The 26022-nt window shown below is 56.4% G+C and overlaps 1 protein-coding gene across 4 annotated transcripts in view; it reads left to right on the top strand.

Moving 5' to 3' along the window:
* The first annotated feature begins 2112 nt into the window (after positions 1–2112).
* The window catches only part of CACNA2D2 (calcium voltage-gated channel auxiliary subunit alpha2delta 2), a 139783-nt gene continuing 115873 nt past the window's right edge, over positions 2113–26022 (top strand). For 3 of the 4 annotated variants that reach the window (XM_012467837.3, XM_012467838.3, XM_012467836.3), the window contains exon 1: positions 2113–2530. In XM_012467837.3, coding sequence (XP_012323260.3) covers positions 2337–2530 — 194 coding nt within the window. In that variant the 5' untranslated portion in view covers positions 2113–2336. The remainder of the gene's footprint in view (positions 2531–26022) is intronic. The other variant, XM_012467835.3, reaches the window with a different exon arrangement.

Genomic DNA, 26022 nt, shown 5'->3' with positions numbered 1-26022 from the left:
ACTAGTTTACTCTTCATTACCTCCCCTCCTTATTTGTCTTCCTTTAACAGCCTGTCAACCAAAATCTCCCGCCTTTCTCTTGGCGCCAGCGGCCTCAATTAGGTGCACATCTGTGGAGGCTAGAACTGAAATGTCCAACTGCCAAAACCCACCCACTGCACCTAGACTAACTCCATGTGCCTGATGGCCTGGGAGCTCTGGGGATGGTGCTGCCACCCTGCTGTTGGAGAGCAGGGTGGTACCCCTTACATTTTTCAGGCCACTGCAGAGTCTGCCTTGGTAAGGTGCCCACCCCTGACAGGGCACCCAGGAGGAGTGATGTCCTTTATGCTGGTCTGCTGGGGCCATAAGCACAGGTATTATCTGTCCAGCAAACAGGTAAGAGAGGACATCACAGGCCAGCCCTATCTTGGGTACAAGGAAGACAGAGATGCTGGGGACAGGTCTCAGCAGGCAGGGCTGGGAGGGCAGCTGTTTAGCCCAAACTTGTTGACTTCTGTGTAGGACCCCTGCCCCCTGATCTCCCATTTTGTCCAGAGGTTGGGGGGGAGGGCAACTGGCACGGTCAGACACTTGGCTCAGTGAGGACCCTGCTTGTCCCCCCATAGACCTGGAAAATGGTCTCTCATAGTCCATTAGGTCCCACCTGTCCACCAGGCCCCTGGTCCCTGCACTGCCTTCCTCTGATACTGTTTTAGGGGTCTCATGGTTTGGGATCTGCTGGCAAACCTCAGTCTGGCCCCTGAAGGCTCATTCAGGTCAGGGGAGGAGGACACTCCAAGAAATGAAGGAAGCTGTTCCCTGTCAAGCCCTGGTTTGTGGGGATTGGAAGAGTCAAGGCAGGACTAGGGAGCAAGGGAAGGTTGTCCTGGGCTCTATTCCAGTCTCTACCCCTACTCTTCTCAGTCCAGGGGCCACTATTCCCTCTCAACTGCAAATCGTCCTTGGGCTGACTTGTGAGTGGGTGATAGGAGAACTACTGATCCCATGAGGTGGGGTATCTGGACGTTTCTGAACCATCCGGCCCAGCTGGTTACTACCCCTCATTCCTTGTGATAGGCCAGGTCTGTGGGCGGTTATTGCTAAGGGGGTCTGCCCTGTGTCAAGCTGGTGAGGCACATTCTTTCATCCTATCTGCACCAGAGGCAGAGCCAGGTTCCAGGGCAACTTCAATAGAATCCTAGGGGCAGTCTCCCCTCATTGTGAATGCTTTGTTTTACCAAGCGATTCACCCTATTCTCACTTCATCCTGAAAATAGGAGTGGGCAACCACACAAGCATTCACAAGCAAGGACACTGAGGCTCTGAAAGGGCCACGAGCTGCGACACCAGCCCCAGTCTTCTCCGCACAGCAGGGGAGAGCCAGGGGCCTCCGGGACAGAAAGGACTGGAGTGTGCAAAGATGAGCTTCCTGGCCCTGGAAGAATCTAAATAGAGGCTGTGCAAACCCTGGGAGCCCGGGCTTGGGACTGGCCTGGGTGTAGTGGCTGTTCAGCCCAGGGAAGTGAAGCAAGTGTCTGCAGAGGGCTGCATCCTGCCATCCCCAGCCGCCCACAACTGTACACCGGGTCCAGGTTTCCGCTTAGGGGGCCAGGAAGTCCAGGCCCTTTCTTTCTGCCAGCAGCTGGGCGTGCAAGCCCCCGACAGAGAAAAATCTTGAAGACAGCTAGAGCCACGGGGGCTGTGAGTTCAGCACATTTCCTCCTCCAGTCTCCGCTGAAGCTGTCACTCCACCATTAAATCTGTGACTCCAGGCCTTAAGCCTGTTGAAGGTCGAGCCCCCAGAAGGGTCACATACGCTCCTGCCTTGGGCCGCGGGGCCCGGGACTCTTCCGGCGGGTGGAATGGAGAGGAGTGGCGGGGTCTGAGGCGCGGGGGCAGGGGCGCACCCGCGGTGCTCGGAGAGCGGCTAGTCGCAGGACGCGCAGGCCAGTAGGGCAGGCTCCGGGCTGCGCGGGGACGAGGGGCGCGCGGGCACGGGTGGGCGCGTGGCCGCGGCGGGGGCGCGCGGGGGCGGGCCGGCCCGGGAAGCGGGAGGGAGGGAGACAGGAGGGCGGCGCCGGCAGGTTGGCGGCGGCCGCTATTTGAGCGCAGGTCCCGGGCCGGGCGCTCAGAGCGCTTGGAGCCAGAGCGGCCGGGAGGTCGCAGCGCGCAGCCCGCAGAGGCGCTGCGGCCCGTGCAGTCCCAGAGGCCCCGCGCAGAGAAGGCGGCGGCGGAGGAGAGGCCGAGTTGCCGCCCGCCGCCCGCCGCCCGCCGCCCGCACCCGCGTCCCCCAACCCCGCCGCCGCCGCCGCCACTGCCCCCCCTCCCCGCGGCGCCGCATCTTGAATGGAAATATGGCGGTGCCGGCTCGGACCTGCGGCGCCTCTCGGCCCGGCCCAGCGCGGACTGCGCGCCCGTGGCCCGGCCGCGGCCCCCAGCCCGGCCCTGGCGCCCGGCGCTCGCTGTGGCTGCTGCTGCCGCCTCTGCTGCTTCTACCGCTGCTCGCCGCCCCCGGCGCCTCTGCCTACAGCTTCCCCCAGCAGCACACGTAAGTGGCCTCGGCCGGCCGCGGGACCCCGGCCGAGCCCTGCGCCCCGCTCTGCCCCCCGGTCCGCAGTGCTCCTTCCCTGCGCCCAGCGCCAGGGCAGAGGCTCTGGGTCCGGCTGTCCGCTGCGCCCGGGGGCGGCGGCCCCAAGCCCGGAAGGCTGGCAGCCGCGGTCCCGGCGCTCTGGCTGCGTCGCGAAACTTCCCCACGGTGCCCCTGCTTCCCCCAAACCCCCCGAACGAGGCAAGGCGAATCTTCAAGCCCTGGGAGGAGTAGGGGGGCCGAGCTTGTCAGCTGAGTCCCCTGCCGCTGACCCGGTGAGGGGGAAACCCGGGGTGGGTGAGAGGGTGGCCAGTGACCCCTGCCTGGCGGAGTTGGAGCCAGAGGTGAGGGACAGTTCCACACCTGTCTTCAAGTGCCTTTTCCTTTCATGGGGGGCTGTATGCCGAGTATGCGAGCACCTCTTTGCTGTGGCCAGTGCCACAGAGGCAGTCAGTGTCCCCTGTTCTTGGCCCCCCTTCACCTGAGGAGAGAGTCCCCTGGAGAGCCCAGGTGGGAGGTGAAGGCGTTGGGATCCTGGTAGAAGGTGAATGGTGGGAAGGACCCCTGCCTGCGCCTGCTGCTGCTGCTGCTGCCAACAGGGTAATAGCCTCTCCTGGCTCTGCCAGCTTCAGCAGGTTTTCTGGTCCTTCTGATCTTTCTCCTCCTCCCCAAGAGCCAGCAAACTCAGCTGCCTCCTCTGGGTGAGCTTGGCCAGATGTGTCTGGGGCTGGGAGTGGACGCTCAGTGCATGTGGCCTTTAGGATGTATCGGTCTCCTAACGCTGTGCTCCAGCCCTCTGTCAGTGCCCAGACGCCCCTTTGGGGCACAGTGACCACCCTGCTGTTATTATCTGTCTCCGGGTCTGAGGAGCCACCTGTCCCTGGACTCCTTCACCAGCGTCCTGGCCTGGAGATTGGGGCATGAGTCGTTGGGCTGCTGGTGGCCAAGGGGAAGGGTCTGGCCTCAGGGAAAGGGAGAGGCTGGCCCTGCGTCATTTAGACCTGCTCTGCCCAAGGGTAGTAGCCCCTGGTTCTGCCACAAAACCTGCCGACTCTGGCTCGTAGGCTCTCTAAGATGAGGGGAAAACAAACTCAGGAAAAGCGCCTCCCTGGGTCTCTCTCTCCGTCTTGTCATCTCCTTGCACAGCCTGGCTGTGCTCAGGCGGGTGATCAGTTGGCAAATTACAGGTGCCGCACGGACGTGTCCTCTGTCAACCGTCTGGATTTTTCGTGTATGCGTGTGGGGGGTGCGCAGGGAAAAAAGAATCATATGGAAGTTCAGGGCTGGTGGGTGCATTATTGTCTTTCTTTTGCTGTGATGGAAATGGACTTCAATCACAGTGCTTAAAAAGAGCAAAAGCATTATTTTTTGTTGTTCTTTCTTCCTCAAAGCCAAGCACGAGCCAAGCCACAATTATTTTTTTTTTCCTAGCTGTTACATAGCTCCTTGAGTGAAGGTTTAAGTAGCTGTCTCTTTCCACCTCTCCCGACCTCACTCCATTTCCCTGCAATGTGCAGTTGGTCAGATGGCTTCTGGGCCTGCACGAGTTTCCTCTAGAAGGCTGATGTGAGACCTGGCCTGAGTAGACACCTGTCCCTCTGTCCCCAGCCAGAAGATGGCAAGGCGGGTGTGACGGCAGCGGCACATTTCCAGCTGGACGCTCTTCTTTTGTCGATATAGTTGGAGCTAATTTGAGGGTTTGGGACATGTCTTGCAAACCATAATTAGAGAATGAGAGTGGGGGCGGGGTGGGGACTGCGCCGCTCTGAGGGTCCGGGGGAGGTGACTAACGGTACAACGACACAGAGGGTTTGCTGTAACAGCCAGCGCCCTTCAGCTGCCCTGGTCCCGCAGACGTGATGCCCATTGATCCTTGGAGGGAGGGAGGGGAGGGAATCTTGAAGCTCCCCACACACGACCATGGCCAGTGGAATTGGAGCTTTTGTTCAACCGATAAGAAATGTTTAGGCTGTTGTTGGGGCCAGAGGGTTCTGTGGGGCTGCTGAGGGTGGCCTCCCAGAACCTTCTGCTGGGTCAGTGTGGCCAGGCCAGTATGACACTTTGATACAGGTGGATTTCCAAGGAGGAGAGTGGGTCCCAGCCTCATGGCACTGGAGTGACAATCCCTCAGTGGGGAGGGCCCTCGATGAGTAAGTCATTTTCTCATTAGTGTCTGCCAGTGCAAAGGGGCCCAGCTTCGCAAGCTGCTGGATTTTAAGCAAGTGTGGGTTTGGGGTCCGCTAGCTGTGATTTCTGCGATCGCTCTGACAGCGTGGCTCTCTGCCCACCAGGCAAAATGAACCAAGGCTGCTGCTAGATCGAGAAGGGCAGAGGGGTTACCGCTGAAGGGAGGACAGGGCTTCAGGGTTTTTTTGGGGGGAGGGGGGCTCTCTCACCTTACCTAAACCTGGATCAGAGTTTCAGACAAGGAGGAGGCCACGTGTGTGCACGTATGTATGCATACATGTGTGTGTACTTGTCTGGTTGGGTGTGTACTTGTCTGGCTGGCCTGAGTCCGAGCACACCTTTCCTCTGCCTCCTCCTCTTTCCAATTATGCCCTCCCCAGCATGAGGCCACCACCACCGGCTGAGGGGCAGCTCTCACTGCTTTGCTTCCCCTTGTGCCTTTCCCCCCTCCTCCCCTGTCCCCTTTCTTCGGGTCTTTCATTAAGTGTACCTATCCTTCTCTGCCCGCCTCTTTTGTCCTCTCTTTTGTACCCTGTTCCCCAGTGCCCCCGGGTTTCTCTGTCCCCTACTCTGTGGAGTCTTGGCTGAGTGCTGGGTGGAGCACCCAGCTGAGCTGGCCTTCCTGACTGCACCCTCTTAGCCCAGCTCTGCCCTAGCAATGGTGTTGGCCAGCGCCTCCCTTCCTCTGAGGGTGGGCGGAAGCAGTGAGGGGGCTGAGGGGTTTGGACCCCCAGCAGATTGATGACAACCAGAGTACGTGCTCCTCTCCCGAGTGGACACATGGGGAGCATGCGTCAGTCTAGCTACGGTTAATGGTGGGTGACGTGTGTCTGTCTGGGCCCGCGAGCCCCTGTCTCCACCTCCCTGTGGCTCTCCCTGTTGGAGGGAGGCAGCATCACACATCTGGGTCCCCCATCTTCCCAACAACCTGCCGCAGCTTTTGCAGGAGGGAGGGGTGAGGCTTCGCAGCCTGCTGCTGCCGTCACCGAGACACAGAGCTGCCAGGTGCTCACAGACCTCCTGGTGTGGAGGATTTTGGGGGGACCCTTGGCTGCTGTTCCCCTGGACTCCATCTTTATCAGGCACCTCCTTGTGGTCAGCTGTGCCAGGCTAACCCCTGAGAAAGGAGGAAGCTCATTGTAGGATGAGTCCCCTCATAGGCTGCAGGTGAATATCACCCCAGAGTCTTCATCATACTGTGTCCCCATGGAGGGACTGACTCCAGAGTGAAGCTGGCCTCAGTGGACTTCTGCAGTCAGTGTCCCCTTCTTCCCTGCCTGTGTGCAGGTGGGCACTGCCAGCTCTTGGCACCTCAGATGTGTATGGATGGACACTGCCAGCTCCCGGGAAGATGTAGTCTGGGGACATGCTGGGTATGCTGGGTGTCAGGTGTAGACCCTGCAGGCTCCTTTGGGATGACCTTGCCTTAGTTTCCGCAATTGAAATGATAGAATCTGCCTAAGAGGCTGGTGGTAAGAATTAATGGGAGAGGATGCCACCTCTGGTGGGCAAGGAGAGCTCCATCAGATGCCATGGCAGCCACTGTTAACATCAGCATCAAGCCCAGATGCTGCGGCCATGTAGTAGCCAGTCTCCCAAGACCCTCCAGTCTCCAGGGCTCCCATGGGCTGGATGCCCACCTGTGTCTCTACTTTGCTCATGCAGCCCTGCCATGACTGCGTGCTTTTCTCAGGGGTTTAGATCCCCTCCTTCAAGGCCCCACACCCGAACCTTCTGGAGGCCTCCCCCATCCCAGCTCTAGGCTGTGCCACTCTCTCAGGCTATGCCCACCCACACCAGACTCTAGCTCCTTGAGGAAGACACTGGGCCACCTCCCTCCCTCGCTCCCTGCAACACAGCTTGACTGTGATGGGGGACGTCGCTAAGCTAATGGTGATTTCCCCTACGGAGCCCAGGCCAGGCCCTTACCCACATTAGTGCCTTGACCTCAGAGCCTGTGGTCATGTCCATCCTCCAGATGGGGAGACTGACCTCAGAAAAATGAAGGGACCTGCTTCAAGCCCACAACCATGAGTGGCAGGGCTGGGAAAGGATGGATCTGTCAGACACTTCATTGCCCAGCTGGAGGGCTGGGGACATCTGGGCAGTGGGCCCAGGAAGTGGAGGGGGCTTGAAACTTGAATCCTTGGGAAGCAAATGAAGAGGCCTAGGATGTGAGAGCTGGGCCTGGGGCTTCCAGCTGTAACTTTACCGCATCTGTCTCTCTTTCCTTCTTGAGTCTCAGGCAACACTGAGGAGCCTTCCTTGGCATGAGGCTGCCCTGCCAGCCGCAGCGCTTATAGCCCCAGTGCTGACCTCCATCTGCCTCCCACATATACACAGGCCATCGTGGGGCACCCCCAGCCCAGAACTTTCCCTCACCGAGGCTTTGAGTTATGGGCCACACCTGCTCTGCATGGTGGGGGGGCAGGGTGGAGAAGAGGAGGGGCTTCATCTCAACATGAGACGCCGTTTCCCTCTCCAGATTCCAGTCTGATTCTGGAGAGAAAGGTCATGGAGGTGGGGGTGGGGCTGGGGGTTGTTCATGGAAATCTGAGGCTGGCTTTTCTAGTCCCTTGGCAGTTTTGCCAGGCCTGAGGGGCTTCACGGGGCTAGGATCTTATAGATGCTTGGGGGAACTCACGCCATCTGGATGGGTGGGACTTGGGGGGTTTGGGAACCAGGGTTCAAGGGCTTATTGCTAGGGAACTCTCCAAGGGGCAGCTGGAGGTTTGGGAGTCAAGGCAGGTGGGCCTGGGCCCTGTCTGGCAGGGTGGTGTTGCCTGTAGGATAGGAGTGGTCTTTCTCTCTCTTCCTCCTTCCAGCCACCCACCCCACTCCCATGCGGAAATTTGCCTCCAGACATGGTGCCTTGTGTCTTTAAGTGACTGGGCTGCGGCCTCAGTCCTGGGGAGGACATGCTGGGGCGGGGTGGGGGTGAGGGGCTTTCCCATTGCTGGCTGCAGCCCTCCAGCCAACTGGGGAGATTCTCTTCATGTCAGGTTTTTTTAATTTTTTTTTCTTCTGGTGCCTACTGTCTAAACAAGAAGCTACAGAATCAATATTCGTATTCCCCAAGGGAAGTGTATGTGTGGTTTTTGCTTTTTTTCTTTTCCCTTCTTCTCTTGTCCTGTGTAACCTGAAAAGCCTCCAGAGCTGCCTGTGGCTAAGGGCAGAAGGGGGGGCCAGTGCAGGTGACCACAGAGATTGAGACGGCCCTGCTAGCTTGCAGGGTCCCCACAGGGGTCTCTCGGGGCCTCCCTAAAGGAGTCGAGGGTTCTGTCATTCAAGTCTACATAAGGTCAGGACCTGAGGGGCAGGCTCAGCCAAGCCCTGCCCTGCCACTGTGAGATTCAGGCTGTTGGCTTGGTGTCCCTGGTCCTGGCTCTGTTCCCCTCTCCTGGGCCCTCATGGTGCTTTTTCTTCTGGATCTGGCCTGGCCCTGCTCAGTCCCCAGCCACTCCTGTTACTATGACTGAGCCTGGTGAGGGGAGGGCCTCACAGACTAGGAGACTGTCTACCTTGGATTAGGTGGGGAGAATCTTCACAAAGGAATTCTAAAAGCCCCCATCTTAGGTCAAGGGCAAGCCCAGCCCAGTCTTCTCAGTTGGGTAGCTTGCTTGGTGGGCTTGGACAAAACCCCTCCTCCCCCTGGGCCTCAGTTTCCTCTCTTCTAAGATCCTTCCAACTCTGACATTCCAATGCCCTAAGGAGACAGATCTGGGGTCTTCCCGCTCCTCTCCATGCCCTGCTTTAGCTGCTGCCGCTGGGCCTCATCTCTTCCCGTGTGAGGGTGCCTGGACCTCCTGTCCTCCTTTGGCCATACCTTGGATGTCTCATGGCTGCTTTTCAGATTGACCCACTTTGAGCTCTGATCAGCCTAATTGTTTAGCAGAGAGGGAGGGGCATGGGAGAGATGGATCAGTATCCATCTCTCCCACCTTGGAAAAAACAAAGGGAAGGGATGGGTGAAAAGGGTGAGAAGTCACTCCCTCTACCTGTCTTTTCCCGCCCCCGCTTAGACCCTGGGACCCTTTCTCCCCCTTTGATTCTTGTCTTCCCTGCTGGCTAGTTCTTTCTGAACAATACCCCTCTCGGCGTGCACTGAGACTCTGCCACACCTCGAAACAGCTGTGTGACCCTGGGAACTTCCACAGCCTCTCTGGGTCTTGGGGCCTCATCTATAAAACAGGGCTTCCGTGGCTCTACGACTACATAGGGTTGGGGTGTGACAGCCTGTGAGGGACGGCGCTGGCCCCAGGGAGTCTGTGATAAGGACATGTGGATTCCGACTGGATCCAGGGAGTGTTCACAGTCCAGCTGGGCCTGCACTGCAAGTGCCAAGCCACTGTCCCCTCATCCATAGCACCCAGTACCCATCCAGGCCCTGCAGGCACTTGGGACCCACTCGTGGTTTGTGGGTCTTTCCTCTTGTGCTTGGCCCTTCCTTTGCCTGTGTGCACATGGTCAGCTTGTATGTGGGAGGGTCTATACCTGTGTGTGTGCACATGTGTCAGATGTGTTCACATCTAAACATGCTTGTGGGTATACCCACTTGTGTGTGTGTGTGTTTGTACTCACACATGGATGCATATGTGTAGGTGTGTGTGGGCATTCTCGTGTATAGGCAGCAGTAGGGGTGTGTGTGTGTGTGTGTGTGTGCGTGCGTGCGTGTGCACATGAATTCGAATGTGGGCATGTGCTTGGGAGCCAGTGCAAGCACATGTGTGGTTTATCTTTGCAGCCAGAATGGGCTCCTAGTGCCCACCTTCACCACCCGCCTTTGAGGTTAATGCCAGGGCTCGGCTGGGCAAACACTGGCAGTGGGAAATAAAGCATCCTGATCGTTAGGACCAGTGTTTTGCAAACTTTTATGTTAGAAACAGCCTGAGTTAAGGCTGAGCTGGAAAGTTTGATCTTCTACCAACTGGCGTGATGACAGTCTGTGAAGGAAACAGAGGCTGCGTCCTTGTAATTCAAATTTTTGCAAATTGAATGGTATTTAGATTCACTGGAGGACTTGGGACTCAGCGGAGCTCCATGAGTCCTTTGTGAAGTGAAGCATCTTTGCAAACAGCCCTTCCCCGTGTGGAAAATCTGAGGGGTGGGCGTGGAGGCCGGAGCTCAGGCAGAGTGGTTAACTCTTGCTGTGTGACCTTGGGCTGGCATTTTTCCCTTTCAGAGTGGGTGCTTCTCATTTGCACACTGAAGGGCAGGAGACTGGCAGCCCTTGAGTATCTGCTGCGGGTTTGGGTCCTCCCCCTCCCTGCAAGACACCGTGGGCACGATTTGGGCTGTAAAAGCTTTGGCTTGATGATCCCTTCATGTTCTTTATCTGGAGCATTTCCAGCAAAGACGCTTCCCTTCAAGGATGGATTTTTGTCTACTGAGTCTTCATAAATAAGGCTGTCCAGGTGCCCTGTGATGGGCCCTGGCCCCAGTTCTTGTGGGTTCTGATGTCTGAGATAACTGTAAGTTTTGCTTTCCTGGCATTTTCAGGGCTTGCCTGTATGTTGTCAGTGCTGTGATGGCCCAGGGCCCTTGGCATTTTGGGAAGTGGCTGTGAGGGGCTCAGGAGCCTATAGGCCGGGCGGGGGGCGGTTCCTGTCGGGGTAGGGAGCCTGGGTAGAACCATCTCCTTGGGCATTATGGGCTTTGCATGCTTCCCTGACTTGGAAAGGACATGCCACAGCCACAGAAATCTCTGAGGTCCTGATGCTGCATCATATAGACAGGGAAACTGAGGCCCAAGATGGGGAAAGGGAACCTTCAAGCCCCACGTTTCTGCCAGCTGCACATGCTCTGAGGACAGGGCCCAGCCCCCATCCCTAATGCTTAATACAGACTGCTAGGAGGGTGACTCCATGTCGCAGCCTTCCTTGCACTGATGTACAACTGTTTCTCTTAAATAAAAATATTCGGCCGGGCACAGTGGCTGACACCTGTAATCCCAGCACTTTAGGAGGCTGAGGTGGGAGGATCACTTGAGCCCAGGAGTTGAAGACCAGCCTGGGCAACATGGGAAAACCCTGTCTCTACCAAAAATACAAAAATTAGCCAGGTGTGGTGGTGCACACCTGTGGTCCCAGCTACTCAGGAGGCAGCTACTCAGGAGGCTGAGGTGGGAGGATCGCTTGAGCCCGAGAGGTTGAGGCTATAGGGAGTTGGGATGCTGCCACTGCACTCCAGCCTGGACAACACAGTGAGACCCTGTCATTTATAAATAAATAAATAAGAAATAAATAAAATCGATGGCATGGGGTCGGGGAGCAATTTGAGGTCTGCTTTGGCAAACTCAAATGGCAAGCTGTCTATGTGGTGTGAGGCCCCAACTCCTAAGGTTTCTGTGGGGCAAACTCTGATGATGCTGTGCTGTTTCAGAGACAAAAGCTTTCTGGGTCCCCTTGGGAGGGACAACTTTGTCACCAGGCAGTGTGGCCTTGGAGGGTTCGGTATATTTGAGACGGTAGAGGCCCATGCTCTGCCTTGAGTTTCCAGCCTGATGTGGCATTTCAGTCTTGATCACTTCCTTCCACAGCCGTGTTCTCCTCCTGCTGGCGCCGCTTAAAACACTGCATTTGAAGCCTTAAAGGTCAGGCCTGGTGCTGCCACTGGTTCCAACAAACAACTCAACAACCCACCCCCGCCCTGCCCCCTTCTTCAGTTATGAGAAAAGAGAACGAGCTGGCAGAGCAGGGCTCTGTGCTAAGGGCCCTTGCAAATGGGCATTTCTCCTTTCTCCCTGTGAGCTGAGTCCTTGGTGGGTGTGTTAGGGCCCTGGAACACCTTGTCCTAAGTCCTTAGTGGGTGCGTCAGGACCCTGGAAGTCTTTGTGTCTCTCCTTAGACCACTCCCTGAGGCTTGCTGGAGTGTCTTCCATTGGGGGCTAGCTAGGACCTTGTACCCCAGAAGCCTGCTATAGGCAGAGCCCCACTTCCCGATCTGGCCCCTAAGGTCTTGCCTTGACTGGCTCCAGCCTCTGGCCTTGGGACTATCTGGGACACTTGAAGGTCCTGGGAAGAGCTCCAGCCTCCCCACCTCTGGCCTTCACACACCTTGTCCCGCTTCAGGCTGCTGGCTCTTCCCAGGGCCCTGGGGCAGGAGCCTTCCTGACCAACACCCTCTTCTAGCTCCCTGCCCTTTGTGGGTCCCTCCTCCAGCCCCGTGCCCCCTCTCCATCTCTGTGCAGGGTCATGGGGTCTTGAGGAGTAGGCATTGAGCTGACTGCCACCCCGCCTCAAGATCTGAGTCTGAGGAGCGCATTTGGCTCCCAAGAAGAGGCTGCTTCTGTGCCTACCATGGAACCCCAGTGTGATGGGTTTTCCTCATGGTGGGCCCTTTATCCCAACAGGGAGCCTACAGGTGTGTGGTGCGGCTGTCAGCAAAGACCGAGTGTTCACCTGTGCTCAGCCTGGTGGCCTCGCTTTTGTTGTGGCTGTCTGTCCTTGGCCAACTTCCTGTATGGCAATAAGATGGCTGCCACAGCTCCAGGCATCATGTGCAGACCCAGGCACTAGGCATGGAAGAGATGGCTCCTCTAGGTTTCTCTTAAGAAGGGAGGAAACCTTGCCCAGAAGCCCCCAGCTGACTTCCCCTCACACCTTATTGGCTGGCACTGGGTCACATGCCCACTCTAAACCAATCACTGGCAATCTGAACAGTACACTGTGATTGGTTCAGGCTAATCAGGATTTACCCTTGAGCTGAGGATGGGGTCACCTTGGGGCTGGAGGTGGAGATTCTGCAGAAGGCAGGGAATGATGGAGGATGGGGAGGCAGTATCTGCTGCAGGGTCAGAGAAGAGGCTGGAGGGTGGGAGTTGGGGCCAAGGAAAAGGTGGGAGGCGAGGGGAGAGGTGGCCATGCCAAGGAAATATTTGTAAAGGAAGTAGTTGTTTTAACCACATCAATCAGTACAAGCTGGGCCCTGGGTGGTATACTTCACACATGTTAGGTCAGTCCATTTTTATCCCAGTTTCACAGATGAGAAAAATTGAGGCTCAGCCAGGCTAAATGATGAAATCACACAGATGGCGAGTGGTGGGGGCAGGATTCCTCCTAGTGCTTGGGTCCAAGCACTCAGCCCTGCCAGACACATCCTTCCTGCATCTCACCTCCTCCAGGCAACCCCTGGCCACAGGACCCTCAGGGTGTCCCTACACTCCCACAATGTTCCGTCATGCGTCCCCTCTGCAAGGGCTGCCCTGCTTGTCAGGCTGACATCCTTGGAGAGTCTATTTCTTACCGGGCCTGTGGTGCCCCCAGGTTCCTTGGAGGCACCTCAGGACCAGAAATAGGAGATTTTTGGCTCCCAATCCCCCTCCCAGTAGAACAGCCCCACCCTCACCTGTGTTATAGATGTGGGTCAGTGGTAACTGTGGGACCAGTTGGTGAGTTTAACACCCGTGTGGTACAGATGGAGAAACTGAGGCCTGGAGAGGGACACTGCCTTGGGCCTCTCAGCACTTGAGGCATGGGCTAGACCTGAACCTGGGGGTCGGGGGAGCAGCCACTGCCCTGGAGTTGCTGTGCTGTGCCAGTGAGGTTTGGTCAGTCAAGGGCCTGAAGGAGGCTATTCAGGCCACCTCTTGTCTCAGGCATTGCCTAAGGCAGACTGTTGAGGATAACAGCAAGTTGCGGGTTCAGATGACGTCTAAAGATAGGGCTGGCATGAGTGGGCTAAGAGGATGGCCAGAGGGGCACATCCTGCTGCTGTGAAACAGCACAGCTGACCTGGCATTGGAGGGCCACAGCCATGGAAGTGACGCATAGACATGGCCAAGGGGAAGGCCCAGACTTGGCTGGGTGCTGCTTGTGAGACTTCATTCTCATCTTGGGGGAGGGTGGCTTCAGGGTGGGGTGTACTTGCCTATAGTGGGGTATACTTTTGCCTACTCACCACAGAGGACTGGGTGTCATTGGTCAGCACCCCTAGTGAATATGATGAGATCCATCCTCCACTGTGGCCAGGAGCCTGGCCCTTCCCATTACTCTCTGGTTCTGTTCACTGCACCAGTCCTGGGTCTAGGCTGGGCAGTGTCCAGGAGCCAGTCAGCCAAGGGCACAAGTCTTGGGGTAAGCCCTGGGCTCTGTCCTGCTTCTGGATTGGGGTACTCCTCTGGCCAGTGTTGTTCCCCACATGTCATGTGAGGAAAGAGGGATCTCTGGAGCTGTCCAAGGATCAGGGAAGGGAAGAAGCTGGCCTCCACTGGCCACAGTTGTGAGTCCCCCGACCGACAGTCCTCTGATCTGGGTCTCCTTCTGGGGCTTTCTCCCAGTCGCATGCTGGAACTGGTGGTACTGTCGCCTGTTCTCACAGGTAGCCAGGCAGGGCAGTCTGAACTCACTCTCAATTCTCCCACCCTCCATCCTTCACCCTCCTTCCTCCTCCCCACTCCATGCCCACCTCACCCCCTGGACTGTGCCTAGCAGTACCTGGGCAGAGCGACTTGTGGGGAGGGAGGCAGCATGTTTAATTATTTAAACCACACCTTGGCTGGCACATGCCCCAGAAACCCTAGGGTCTTGTACAGCAGAGTCTGTGGGCCTCCCTTGGCCCTTCCTGTCCGTCTCCTCCTAACCCACCTTAGCCTCACTGTGGTAGTCTGGGCAAGCCTCCTGCCCTCCTCTTCCGAGCCTCGGTGTCCTCACCTTTCTCAGCACCCTCCATAGAGAGGGATCCTTCTGCAGCTGACAGTGGTGTCCCCCTGCCACCTCATCTGCATAGCTGTCATGTTTGTCCTGCTCTATAACGAGTACTTGTGGAGACCTCAGCAAGGAGGCTGCTTCTGTTGGGCATGGGGGGTGGGCATAGAGGGCGATCTCTGTCCTCAGGACTGAGTGCCCAACGGGACAGAAGCCATCTCCTTCCATGGGGGCTTAACAAGCAGCTGGGGAGAGGTTGGATGGGCTGCAGAGGGCCCTGCCAATCCCAAGCAGGACCCACCTGTTGTCCCGCTGACCTCTACCTGTCCTTCAGTGCTTGGCTTTGAGTCGCTGTCCCCTGAAACCTTCCCTGACCTCTTTGTGTGGGTCAGGGGCCTCCTAGTCTGCTTCAAGCCCCTCTCCTCCCCATTCTTGTCCTGAAATAGACCTTGCTGCCTGGCTGCTCAGGGGCAGTGTGCCTGGGCAGTGGCCCATTGCCCTTTGCTGAAGCTCCAAGCTGGCATACACCAAGTACTCAATAAATGTTTTCTGAGCAGGGAGCCCATGGTCTGCAGGTGTCCACAGAGCCAAGCTGGTCATGACTATGAAAGATGGAGCAACCTCTTACATTGCCTGGGACAGAGCCTGGCTTTGCTGGGGCCAGAGGGCAAACGCCACCCCCACATATCTTCCTATGGCTTTTGCAAGGAGTTTTCCCAGCCCAGGAGCTGCCTCCAAGGGCTTCCCTGGGGAGGGAGGTGAAGGAGGGTGTCCAGGGACCCACCGGGCTGTATTATTTAATGGGGGGAGGGCAGGGCCCAGGAATTAGCATGTTTTCTAGGACTCCCTCTTCCCCCCAGGTTGAGCCAAGGTAGAGGACTATGGCCACAGGGGATAGGAAGGTAAGCACACGACCCCCACCCTCTGCCCATCAAGGGGCACTGAGGCTCCCAGGGATGGGGGATGGTGTGTATTCGTTCTGAGCAATGTCCTGACCATGGTATCTATGGGAGCCAGTAGAACCCAAATGCCTGTGCATGTGGCCAGTCACCAAAGTCTGTGGCCTGTCCCAGGGAGATCACCTGGCTTCCCAGCCAGCTGTCCTGCTCCTTCCAAACTGCTCCTCTGCTTAGACACTTGCCCATGCCCCATCTGCCCTGCCACCCACTCCACAGCCTGCCCACCTTTCAGAACCTGCTTCCCGACCATCCCTTCCCCACCTGAATCCACTCCCACACTTTAGCTGTGTGTTGGCCTGAGTGGGCTCTGGGGTCTCCAAGGGCCAACTGGGTCCGTGATCTTGGGACACTCAGTCCAAAGGGGACATAAACAGTGAAGAAGACATGGGAGTGAGGCCAATTAAATAACACCATGCATGACTGGTGCTCCAAGCAGCATCCAAGGGGCCATGAGACATCCTGCTCCAGGCCTACAGGGTCCCCTGCCATTTCCACGGCCCTGGGCCTCCCCAGTCATGGTTTTGGGGACCTGGGGAGATCACCTGGACCCATCTTTCTCCAAGGATAAGCCATTGATGAGGGGGGGAATGACAAGGGGCAGGGGTGGAGTTGGGGAGAGGCTCACCTTGCATATAGATCCAGCCCCAGCCCCAGTTCTGGAGGCTTCCGGCAGGCCCCACCCCTCTTACTGATGCGCTTCCCGGGACTGCTGCTCCCCTGGGCAGTGCCTCCTAGCACCTGCCACGCCTTGGGCTGCCCAGACCTCATGACTGTGGCCCTGCCTGTCTGGTGCCCCACAGCCCCAAGTTCCCTGGTACAGAGCAGCCGGGGGAGGGGGTTGCAGGGAACAATCCCGAAGGCCATTAAGCCTAGTGATTTACACGGTTCCTGAGCCAGCACGGGGGAAGTATATTTCACAGGTGATTTCCAGACTGGTGGCATATGGAGGAGGCCATTACTCTAAAATGAAGAAGGATGGGGACCTCATGGGGCCATCTAGAGGGCCCAGGAGCCATGGGCTTTGTTGGCCTTGATGCATATGCCTGCTGTGTGGTAGAAAGCCTGGTTCTGGGGATTATAAAGGGAACCCCGTATGTGACCTTGTTGGTGCCTCAGTTACCTCATCTTTAAAATGGGATCACATTTCCTATGTTTCATAGTTCTAAGGATGGAACATCCAGTCATTCAGCCACCATTTTTTGAGCACCTTCTGCCTGTCAGGCGCTGTTCTCAGGAGATGATGTTCTAGTGACAATATTTGTGTCAAAAAAAATACCAGGAAAATGGTGAATGCTTTGCACTTGTGGGCACCTCTTACTGGGGGGTGGTGGGGGTGCTGCAGCAGGAGGGAGCTCCCGTGGAGCTGTGGGAAGAGGTGTGTGTGGGGAGGTGGAGTGAGTAATAACAATATCACCAACCTCTAACGTTTGTTGGGCTGAGCCTCATTACTCTGATGCTCCCACCCCAAGGTCAGGATTGCAAGATACAAAGTACAGAGCAGTGTCAGGTTGCTGGGGCCAGGAGGCTATGCACCAGAGCCCAGTAGTGATGGGTACTGGTTTGTGTCTGTGGAGTGAATGAATGAAATCAGTTCCTGAGAGACTAAGCTCCCACTCAAAGAGGCCTGCTTCCCTGGGCGCAGCGGTTTCACTGCGCTTCCGTCCAGCATGTGGAGGTGCTCACATGTACTTGAGGGTAGGAGTTCTGCAGGCCTCAGTGTGGGAGCAGCCTGCCTTGGTGCCTGCAGTCCATCTGTGGGTGGTCATGGGGTATCACTGTGTGCGGAGCCCACCGCTGGGCCTCGCACATGCTGAGCCCTCCGTTTGGATTGCCCTTCTTCTCTGTGGTGACACCTTTACCTGGCCAGCCCCTAAGGCCAGGTCAGGCCCCTTCCCATGCATCCCATGTCCTGTCCCTAAGGCTTGCTGGACTCCTCTTCCCTCTGTTCATCAGGCCCTGATCTGGATCAGGTATCAGCTTCCTCTGCTTGGATTCCAAGCTCCCAAGGGCAGGCCTGCATCTGTCCTGTTTGCTGCCAGATCCCTCCCAGGTACCCATAGTAGGTACATGGTTACCATCGGAATGAATGAATGAGTGAGTGAGGAGTGAGTGAGCTTGGGAATTTACAGAAAGTTGGAAGCACCTGCAAAGTATTTTGCCAGTAATGAGACCTGCTGGTTCAGCCACCTGCCTCTCCTTAAGCCAATCTGAGGCTCACCAGGCAGGGTGGCTTCTCTTGGACTGGGGAGGCTAGAAAGGTGGAGTCTCTGGGTCTGCGCTAGAAGCTCCTTCCTCGTGCAGCTGTGGATCCCTCACAGCCTGCAGAGGGGATTTGCATTGCTAAAGGATTCACCACAGAACATCAGAGAGTAACGGGTTCATGGCGTGTCAAGGCAGGTTGAGGACTCGCATTCCATTTACATGCAGCTTGGCACACTGAGGGTCCAGGCACTAGCAAGAAGCAGATCCCAGAGGAGGTGGGTGTTCTCCCCATACCTGGCTCAGGCTCCCTGGTGGGGGCATTGAAGGGAGCTGGGTCTCTGCCCTGCTGTGACAACGTTCCTACAGCAGGATAGCCCTGATGGGGTGTAAGGAAGGACTTCCACATTGCACTCAGCTTTGGCTTGTGGAGGCAGTGAGTTCTTGAGGTAGGGGTGGGCCAGCCCCCTTCTCAAAGTTGTAAAGGTTGTAAATGAGGGGCAGCCCTTACCTGCAACCTACTTCCTGTTTGGCCATTGGAGTCCACCTTGAGGTTAAGGAGGCCTGACGGCCGAGGGGACAGGACCATGGCTCTGGAGCCATACTTGACTGGGTTCAGATTCTGGTTCAGCAGTGTGGTATCAAGCAAGTTGCACCATTTCCACAGGCCTCAGAGTGTTCATCGTGAAGTGGGCATGAACTGGCCTGCGCCTGACCCAGGTACCATTGCTGTGGTGGAAATCGCACAGAGCGTCCAGCATACAGGTGCTCCGCGTCTGTGCTGCCTTTCCCTGGTGCTTGACTGCCTGCTGAAGTGGGGGCCCGTTTCCCAGCCCTGTCCTCCAGCCTCTCTCCTACTGCAGAGGGAGGTGGTCAGGGCAGGCCAGTCTGGTAGGGGGAAGATGTTCTGGTAAATTTATCCCCAAGTGTTTCCCAAAGACTCTTCTTGCCCAGGCTCCAAACTAATCTCTGTAGGAAGCTTGATGATGGGACTAGGCTGCAGCCCCAGCCTAAGGTGAGGCTTGGTAAAGAGTGGTGAGAATTGTGGTTTTGAGAAGAGGGTTGGGGAAATCTAGGAAGGTTTCTGGCAGAAGTGACTTGGCCAGGTAGAGGAGGGACAAGGCCAGAGAACAAAGCTGGTGGCCCTGATGGGTTGAGTTCTGTCTTCGCTTGGCCTCTCCTCTGTACCTGGGATGTTCTTAGGGGCCTGTGAGCTTCTACAGAGGCCTCTGCTCTGAGGGGGAACAGAGGACCTTGAGGGGGTCTCTGTCTTCCTCAAAGCAGGAGGCCATGTTGAGGACGCACACAGAGGACAGCTATTTGTGGCTTAGCAAGGATTTGACTCATGCTAGGGGGTGGGGAAGATGCGCAGGAGGGGAGATGGGGATGTGTGAATCAGAATCTGACCAGAATGGTTGGTGACACATGGGCAGGGTCTGTCCTGCCACCTCTAGTCCAGCTTCAGCTCCTGGTGTGGGGCAGGAACAGAACACTGTAGCTCCTGGGTTCCTCCCTGATGCACCTGGTGACCTCCACAGGTGTCTCAACTCTACTGTGCTCTCTGAGATGAGGCCTGGGTGCAGCTGCCCCATTACAGTACTGGCTGGGCACATAGGGACTGCAGCAGTGTTCACCTCCTGAGAGTCACTCACGCTGAGCCTCAGCTTACCCGTTTGTGAAATGGGCTTGGGTAGGACTTATGTTCCCATCGTTCTTGACTACCTGGGGGATATGCTGGGGAGAGGAGGTGTTCCAGACCCCAAAATGCCTGTAGTCTGTGTCAGTGGCCGGGGTGGGTGGTTCCAGGCCTGGGGAACCCTGGATCCACCTCCTGGATTCCTGTCCCCGTGCCCCTGGCCTGGACCCTTTGCCTTGTCCCTGGGAGGCCCAGACTAGTTTGTTAGCGCCTCTCGCTGATTGCTATATCCCAGCTCTTGACTTCTGGGAGATTCACAGTGATACCTGGTGCTGGCACCTTGGTGATCCCTCAGCCTCAGTTACCAGGGCAGTTGCTGGTTTTACCCTAGACCTCAAGAAAGGGTTCTCCCTCGACCCCTGCACAGTGAGCTATAAGTCACTGTTACCGTATGTGGCTGCCTGTCTCTGTATTCTAGGAGTTTCTCTGTAGAGTGCAAAACACAGGAATAAACAGAGTGCGGGGTGATGGGGGCTGCTGAGGCCCCTATGGGCCCCAAATCCAAATGCTTCAGAACAGCCTCAATGTTTATAATGATTATTTACTCAATACGGAGTCATGTTTTACAGCGCTACCTTCTAAAATACATTTATAACTACCTTACCAGTTACATGTTGGGGCTCCACACAAGATTTGGTTGGAAAAATAAAAGGTGAATGACCTTGCTGCCAGAGCAGTTTGAAAGCCACCAGGATGGCCCAGTTTTGTCAGTCCACAGATGGAAAACCAAGCCACAGATGGGGAGGGGGTGAGCCTGCACAGAGCCCCTGGACTCTGGCCCCAGGAACTGGAGCCCAAGTGTCCAGGAGAGAGCTCCATGGGGTGGGTGGAGGTTCTGGGTGGCCAGTTTCTGGGGACAGGGTGTCAGAGATAGGGTGGAAGACAGCCCAGGGCTGGGTCCCTCTTCCTCAGCACTTTCTTCTTGCTTCCTGGAAGAAGTGGCTGCTCCAGCGCCAGGCCCTTCTGGGAGAGCCATGAATTATGCACGGAAGCCACAGGCTGGGCAGGCCCATCATACACAAGCCTTAATAATTCATATGGAAAGGAACCAGGGGAAGGGAGGGCCTCCTGGGCCAGCCCCGGGGCAGCCACCACGCTGCCAACCTCTCCACGGGCTCCCCTTGCCCACCCCACCTGCCTGCCCTGTGGCCGGCCACACACAAGCTAGGCAAGAGGGCTGGGAGGTCAGCAGGACTCTGGGGAGGTGTATTCACTCAGCAAATGGCCTGTTCTTCCAGACTGGAGAGCAGGAGCCTCCTGGCTCAGGGCTCACAGCCCAAGGCAGAGGCGAACAGTAAGTGAGAGGGAGGATGTCTGATGGAATACTAGCCGAAAGAATCACCCCAGGAGGGGACACGGAGATCAGTGCTGCTGGGAGGTGCAGTTTCAAATGGAGGGGCAAGGGGGTCTTCATGGAGCAGGTGACGTGTGGAGACTGGAAGGAGGTGAGAGGCCCTTGAACTTCTGAGGGCTGTTTCAGGCAGAGGGAATAGCATGTGCCGAGGCCTGTGCAGGGACTGCAGGGGCATGTTCAGGCCACACCAAGGGGCGAGGTCAGGGGGTGCGGCTACTGGGGATGCAGCCACTGGATGTGGGCTTTCGCCTAGTGAGATGGAGTTGACAGGGGAGGGACATGACAGCAGGGCACTCCAGCTGTGTGTAGAGGGGAACAGACTGGGGAGGTGGGTGCCAGGCAGAAGCTGGAAGCCGGTGAGTGAGCTGCAGCTGCAGTGGTGCAGGAACCCTGATGGGTGCCTGGCCAGGCTGGGGCCAGGGAGGCGGTCAGCAGTGGGTGGATTCAGGCACATTGCAAAGGTGTAGCACTTGCTGATGGATTGGATGTGGGTGTAAGAGAAAGTGCATCCTAGGTCACCCCAAGGCTTTGACCTGGACCCAGGGAGCTGCCATCAGCAGAGGCAAGGAGTGGGGAGAAGAAGTGGAGACAGTCCCAAGGGAGGTCAGGATCTTGTTTCAGACACTTTCAGTTTGAGAGGCCCCTTAGCCACACCAGCAGCTGGGCATTGAAGACTGGTGTTCCAAGTTGAGGTATGTGCAGCCTGAGTGGCATGTGTGAGCTCTGTGACCTGGAGCACATCACTCAGTTTCCCTGTGCCTCAGTTTCCCTCTGAGGATTTCGGATAGTGATCTGGCTGCTGTGCAGATGAACTAATGCAGTGCAGTGAGATCCTGGCCTGTCACTGGCTCAGGCCTGAGGCAGCGAGGGCCCCATCTGCGCCCTTGAGGTATGGATCCCTAAATGGCCCATGGAGGCCTCAGGCTACCCCTCCTTCGTTAGAGAGGGAAACTGAGACCTGCAGAGGCCAAGAAGCTGAGCTGAGTGGGCTGCCTGAGTACTCCCATTCCTAGGTAGTGCTGCTCGCTGGCTTCAAGCTGTGCTGCTTCCCTCAGCTCCCCACAACCCAACAGGCTACTATGAGTAAATATTGGGCTGGACCTGGTGCCCTAATTAATGCCGGATGATGGCTCACCGTTAGTCTGAGGGGGAGGCACAGGCTGCTGCCTCCCAGCCAAGCACCAATTAGAAGGAAAAGCTCTTTCTCAGCAAAGAAAGAGAAGGGATAGCCCCGTAATTAATAACCTCATGAAGGAGCAGGAAGTATCTGGGCAGGGTCCCAAGGCACGTGTGGTCAAGGCAGATGGCTTTGGACCAGTTCATGCTTGGGCAACACCTGCTCCTCCCCAGCTCCTCAGGGTCTCCAAGGTCCCTGCTCCTGTGTGCATGGGATGAGTGGGTGAGATGGGGATGGTGCTCCTAGAGGCATCATGCTGCTCATTCTAGGGTCCTTTCAACTGAATCACAAATAGATTGAAGATGGGTCTATTGCCATACCACCCTGAATGTGCCTGATCTCATCTGACCTCGGAAACTAAGCAGGGTTGGGCCTGGCTGGTACTTGGATGCAAGATGGGCCAGCATCCTTTGAGTTCTGTCCCTCAGTTTACCAACTTGTGAAGTGGTGGGTGGCTAGCTGGGGAGCCTTACTCTACCATGAATCAGCTGAGCAAGCATGCTTCCCTCTCACTCTGGCCTCAGTTTCCCCTCTGTGGTCTATGTAGTGTGAGGCCAGTGCCGATTGGCCCCCACATCTGAAGGCACTGTAATCTTGATAGCCTGGAATTTCATGGCCCAGGTGGCCTCTGGGGAGTGAGTGACCTAGACTGTTGCCCTCTGCCAGCCCTGTCATTCTTGGGAGGCCCTGCCCTGGGCTTTGAGCCCCCAAAGCTGCCAAAACCTGAGAGCTTTCTCTCTTGCATGGACAAGCAGGAAGGAAGGTCTGGTCACAGGAGGCCCTGCCCTTCCCCAGCTCCCTGGACAAGGCACCCCACCAGGTCTCTGCTGCATTGGGTTTCTAGGGGCAATGCAGGGAGGGGCTGCAGACCACCTGGAGGCCACAATCTAAGGAGGAGGCACAGCCATCCCACATTTAGGGAGCTGCAGGCTTGAGGAGGGAGCCTGGACTGTGGTGAGAGCAGTCCCGCCTTCCTGATGGGCCTGTGTGCCATGAGTGTGTGGGGCAGCCATCGCTACTAACATGTGGGGCTGTGGTTTCCACTTACCTCCTCTTTGGGTCCTTGGAGGTCAACAGAATGTTGAACTGTATCTCTATTTTCCAAATGTGGAAATGGAAGCCTAACAGGAAAGTTCTAGTTGAAGGTCTTGCAAGAACCAGGGCTGGATCTGGGCACTCAGTCCAGATACACAGGGACATCCACCCCGAGTGGTCAGAGAGGACTCCCCAGGGGAGGTGGCCCAGGAGATGCCGCCATCCTGGAGTTCATCCTTGAGCTTCCCGCTGTTTGCAGCAGGGCGAGTGCCTAAGGGAGGGACCAGCCTTGTTCCAAGCCCTGCTTCAGCTGCTTTCTGAGCTTGGAGTGACACCTTCTCCAGGCTGGGATTGGGGAGTGGCCTGCTTGCCTCCCCACCCTGTCTGTCTTTCCCCTTCGGAGGAATGCAAAGGTGCTGAGGTGGGAGGTGGCAGGCCAGTGGAAATAACCAGAATAATTAAGTAGCACTTTATATTTTATAGTTTTTGTTTTTTGAGACAGTTTCGCTCCATCACCCAGGCTGGAGTACAGTGGCACGGCCTTGGCTCACTGCAGCCTTGACCTCCCAGGCTCAGCGATCCTCCAACCTCAGCCTATTGGGTAGCTGGGACTACAGGCATGCAACACCACATTCAGCCAATTTTTGTATTTTTTTGTAGAGACAGGGTTTCACCATGTTGCCCAGGCTGGTCTCAAACTCCTGGGCTCAAGCAAACTGCTCACCTCAGCCTCCCCAAATCCTGGGATTACAAGAGTGAGCCACCATGCCCGGCCTGCACTTTATTTTAAATTGTTGCCTTCCCCAGAGCCGGGAGAATAATTGGCCACCCTGTCACGAGAAAAGCAAGAGACCTGGGGCACCGCCATTGCCAAGTTTGCTTCACCGTGTACTTGGCAGCAGTAGCCTTCGCTGTGCCTGCTCCCTCACACTCCTCACCTGCCGCAGCCTCATCTTGTCCTGTCATCCACCCCTTCTGCTTCCCCTGCTGCCCCACCGCAGTATGCACCCCTCACTTCCTCATGCAGCGGATGACCTGCCAAGCTGAAGGGAAGGCCTCAGACTGATTATAGGTGCCCAGTGGAACAAACACGGTCGATCCAGACTGGCCATCTGGGAGAGGCAGCAGGGCTTTGATGACAAAAATGCCTCCATGTGAGTGGTGAGAAGGCCCACAGAGGCAGAGCTCAGGCATTCCGAGCCCCTCCTCCCTACGAGGCCTTGACTTTCCGGGCCTGCCCCTGTCTGCTCTTGAACAGAGCCCTTCCCCCATCCTTTCTTGCCCCTCGGCTGGGTCCAGCTGCCCACACCCACCCGTGCCCTCTGAGGGTGAACCTGCTGTGTCACCTGTCTCTGGTTTTTTGATTTGTTTAATTATAGATGAGTTTTCTGCATAATTTATTCCAAAAGCCTGGATTATACTGTACAATTAAATCACATTCTGATCAACAACTTCACATATAAAATTAACAACTGGCAACAGTTTAATCTATGCTGCTGCATCTGCACATGGACTCCTCTCCGTTTCCCTCCCCCTTCCTCCCCTCCCCTCCTCCCCCTTCCTCCCTCCCCCCACCGCTTCCCTGCTTCCTTTTTACCCTCCCCCTCCCCTGAGCATTTGCAGCTGCCCCTGAGCGGGAGGCCCCCACCTGAATGTGCTGCAGTTTGACCTGGGGCCTCCCCAGCCTTCTAGCTGGGGTCTCAATGGTCCTGTCTGCTAAAGGGGTCCTCAGCTGCAGCTCCTTACCCCACCCACAGATGATGTCACTCCCTGGCTTGATAGTGACATCCCCTCTCCCTCCCCCACTCCTCTTGGTTCTAAACCCTGGAAACCAAGGCCTGGCATCCTGCAATACTGGGTGTCATCTTCTTTCCTGTAGAGCTGCCTCAGCCTGCCAGGCCTTTTCCGCAGCGCCCCTCCCCACAAGCCTCCCCACCCCCTACACAATTTTTCATCGAAGATATCCTGAGCCCTCAATAAGTCTTTCTTTAGATCTTCGGGGAGGAGTTATATTGCATGAGCTGCTAGCCCTCAGGGGACTGCCCAGTAAAAACCTGTGGATTTGCCCATTAAAACTATTCTGCCAGTCATTATTACCCCCATTTACAGATGGAAAAGCTGAGGTTCTGAGGGTCAGAACTCTCCAAGGTCACGCAGCAGCAGAAGTGCCTTTCCCCTGAGACTTCCCAAAGGCTGCAATGTCCTGGAAGGATGGGGTCATGGAACAGATGGCGTCAGGACAGGTGTGCTTCTCTCTAAGTATGTGATCCTGTACCCATCCTTGCCAGGGGCTTCAATTTTCTTATCTGGGAAATGGAGCCACAATGTGTTCACTTCCCTAGGGTTGGGCACATTGGAGGACGTGACTCAGTCCCTAGTCTCTTGTGCCCACGCCAGTCATTAAGCCACTGCAGCACCTAGATGCCTGCATCTCGTCCTGGCCACTCTCCCCTCACTGCCTTGTTAATTTGGCACTTAGAAGCACTTAGGGATAAGCAGTGTCATCTCAATGAAAAGTATGGAAAATTACAAGGATGTGGGGAGCCAGCAGGTGCACCTCCCTGTTGGGTGTGGGGCCTGTTGGCAACACTGTCTGGTCAGGGAGGCATTGGCTGAGCCGGGTGCTTGATTCCAAGCAGAGGGAAGTCTGGGCAGGATTTGATCAGCTTACCTTTGACCCAGTGCAGGTAGGGATTCCCATGCATCCTTTGTGTTTCCAAGGCCCTCTCCCTTCTGCTGGAGTGAGTACGATTGACTGGCCAGGGTTGGACCTGGTTTGGTGGCTAGCTTCTCAGCCTCCAGGCAGGAACAGTGCAGGTGTATAGTCAACTCCTTGCCCCCTCAGTGCCTCTGTGTCACCCTTTGGAGCTGGCACTGGGACACTGGCCAAGTCCTAGAACCCACAAAGTCACATCTCTGTGACAATGGAATGAATTATCTATCATTTTCTTTTTAACTCTGGGATACACATATTGCCTCCTAATTGGGTTTGGTTTAAGTGAATAATCAGAGTAACTTGTTTTCCCTGGCACTGTGCTGATGGGCAATATGCTAGGGCCTGGGGTCTGCCCAGCAGGTCCAGGATGCCAGGCAAAGGGTTGGAGCCACCCCTAGACCTTGGGAGGACGTGTGTGTGGCCTGCTGTGTCATAGCAGGCCAGTTCCTGCAGCTCATAGCAGAGTCTAGAGCTACTCCGCCTCAG

Source organism: Aotus nancymaae, unplaced genomic scaffold (genome assembly GCF_030222135.1).
Source record: "Aotus nancymaae isolate 86718 unplaced genomic scaffold, 86718_ANA_hifiasm-v0.15.2.pri h1tg000067l, whole genome shotgun sequence".
NCBI lineage: Eukaryota > Metazoa > Chordata > Mammalia > Primates > Aotidae > Aotus > Aotus nancymaae.
This window is presented reverse-complemented; position numbering and strand designations above follow the sequence as displayed.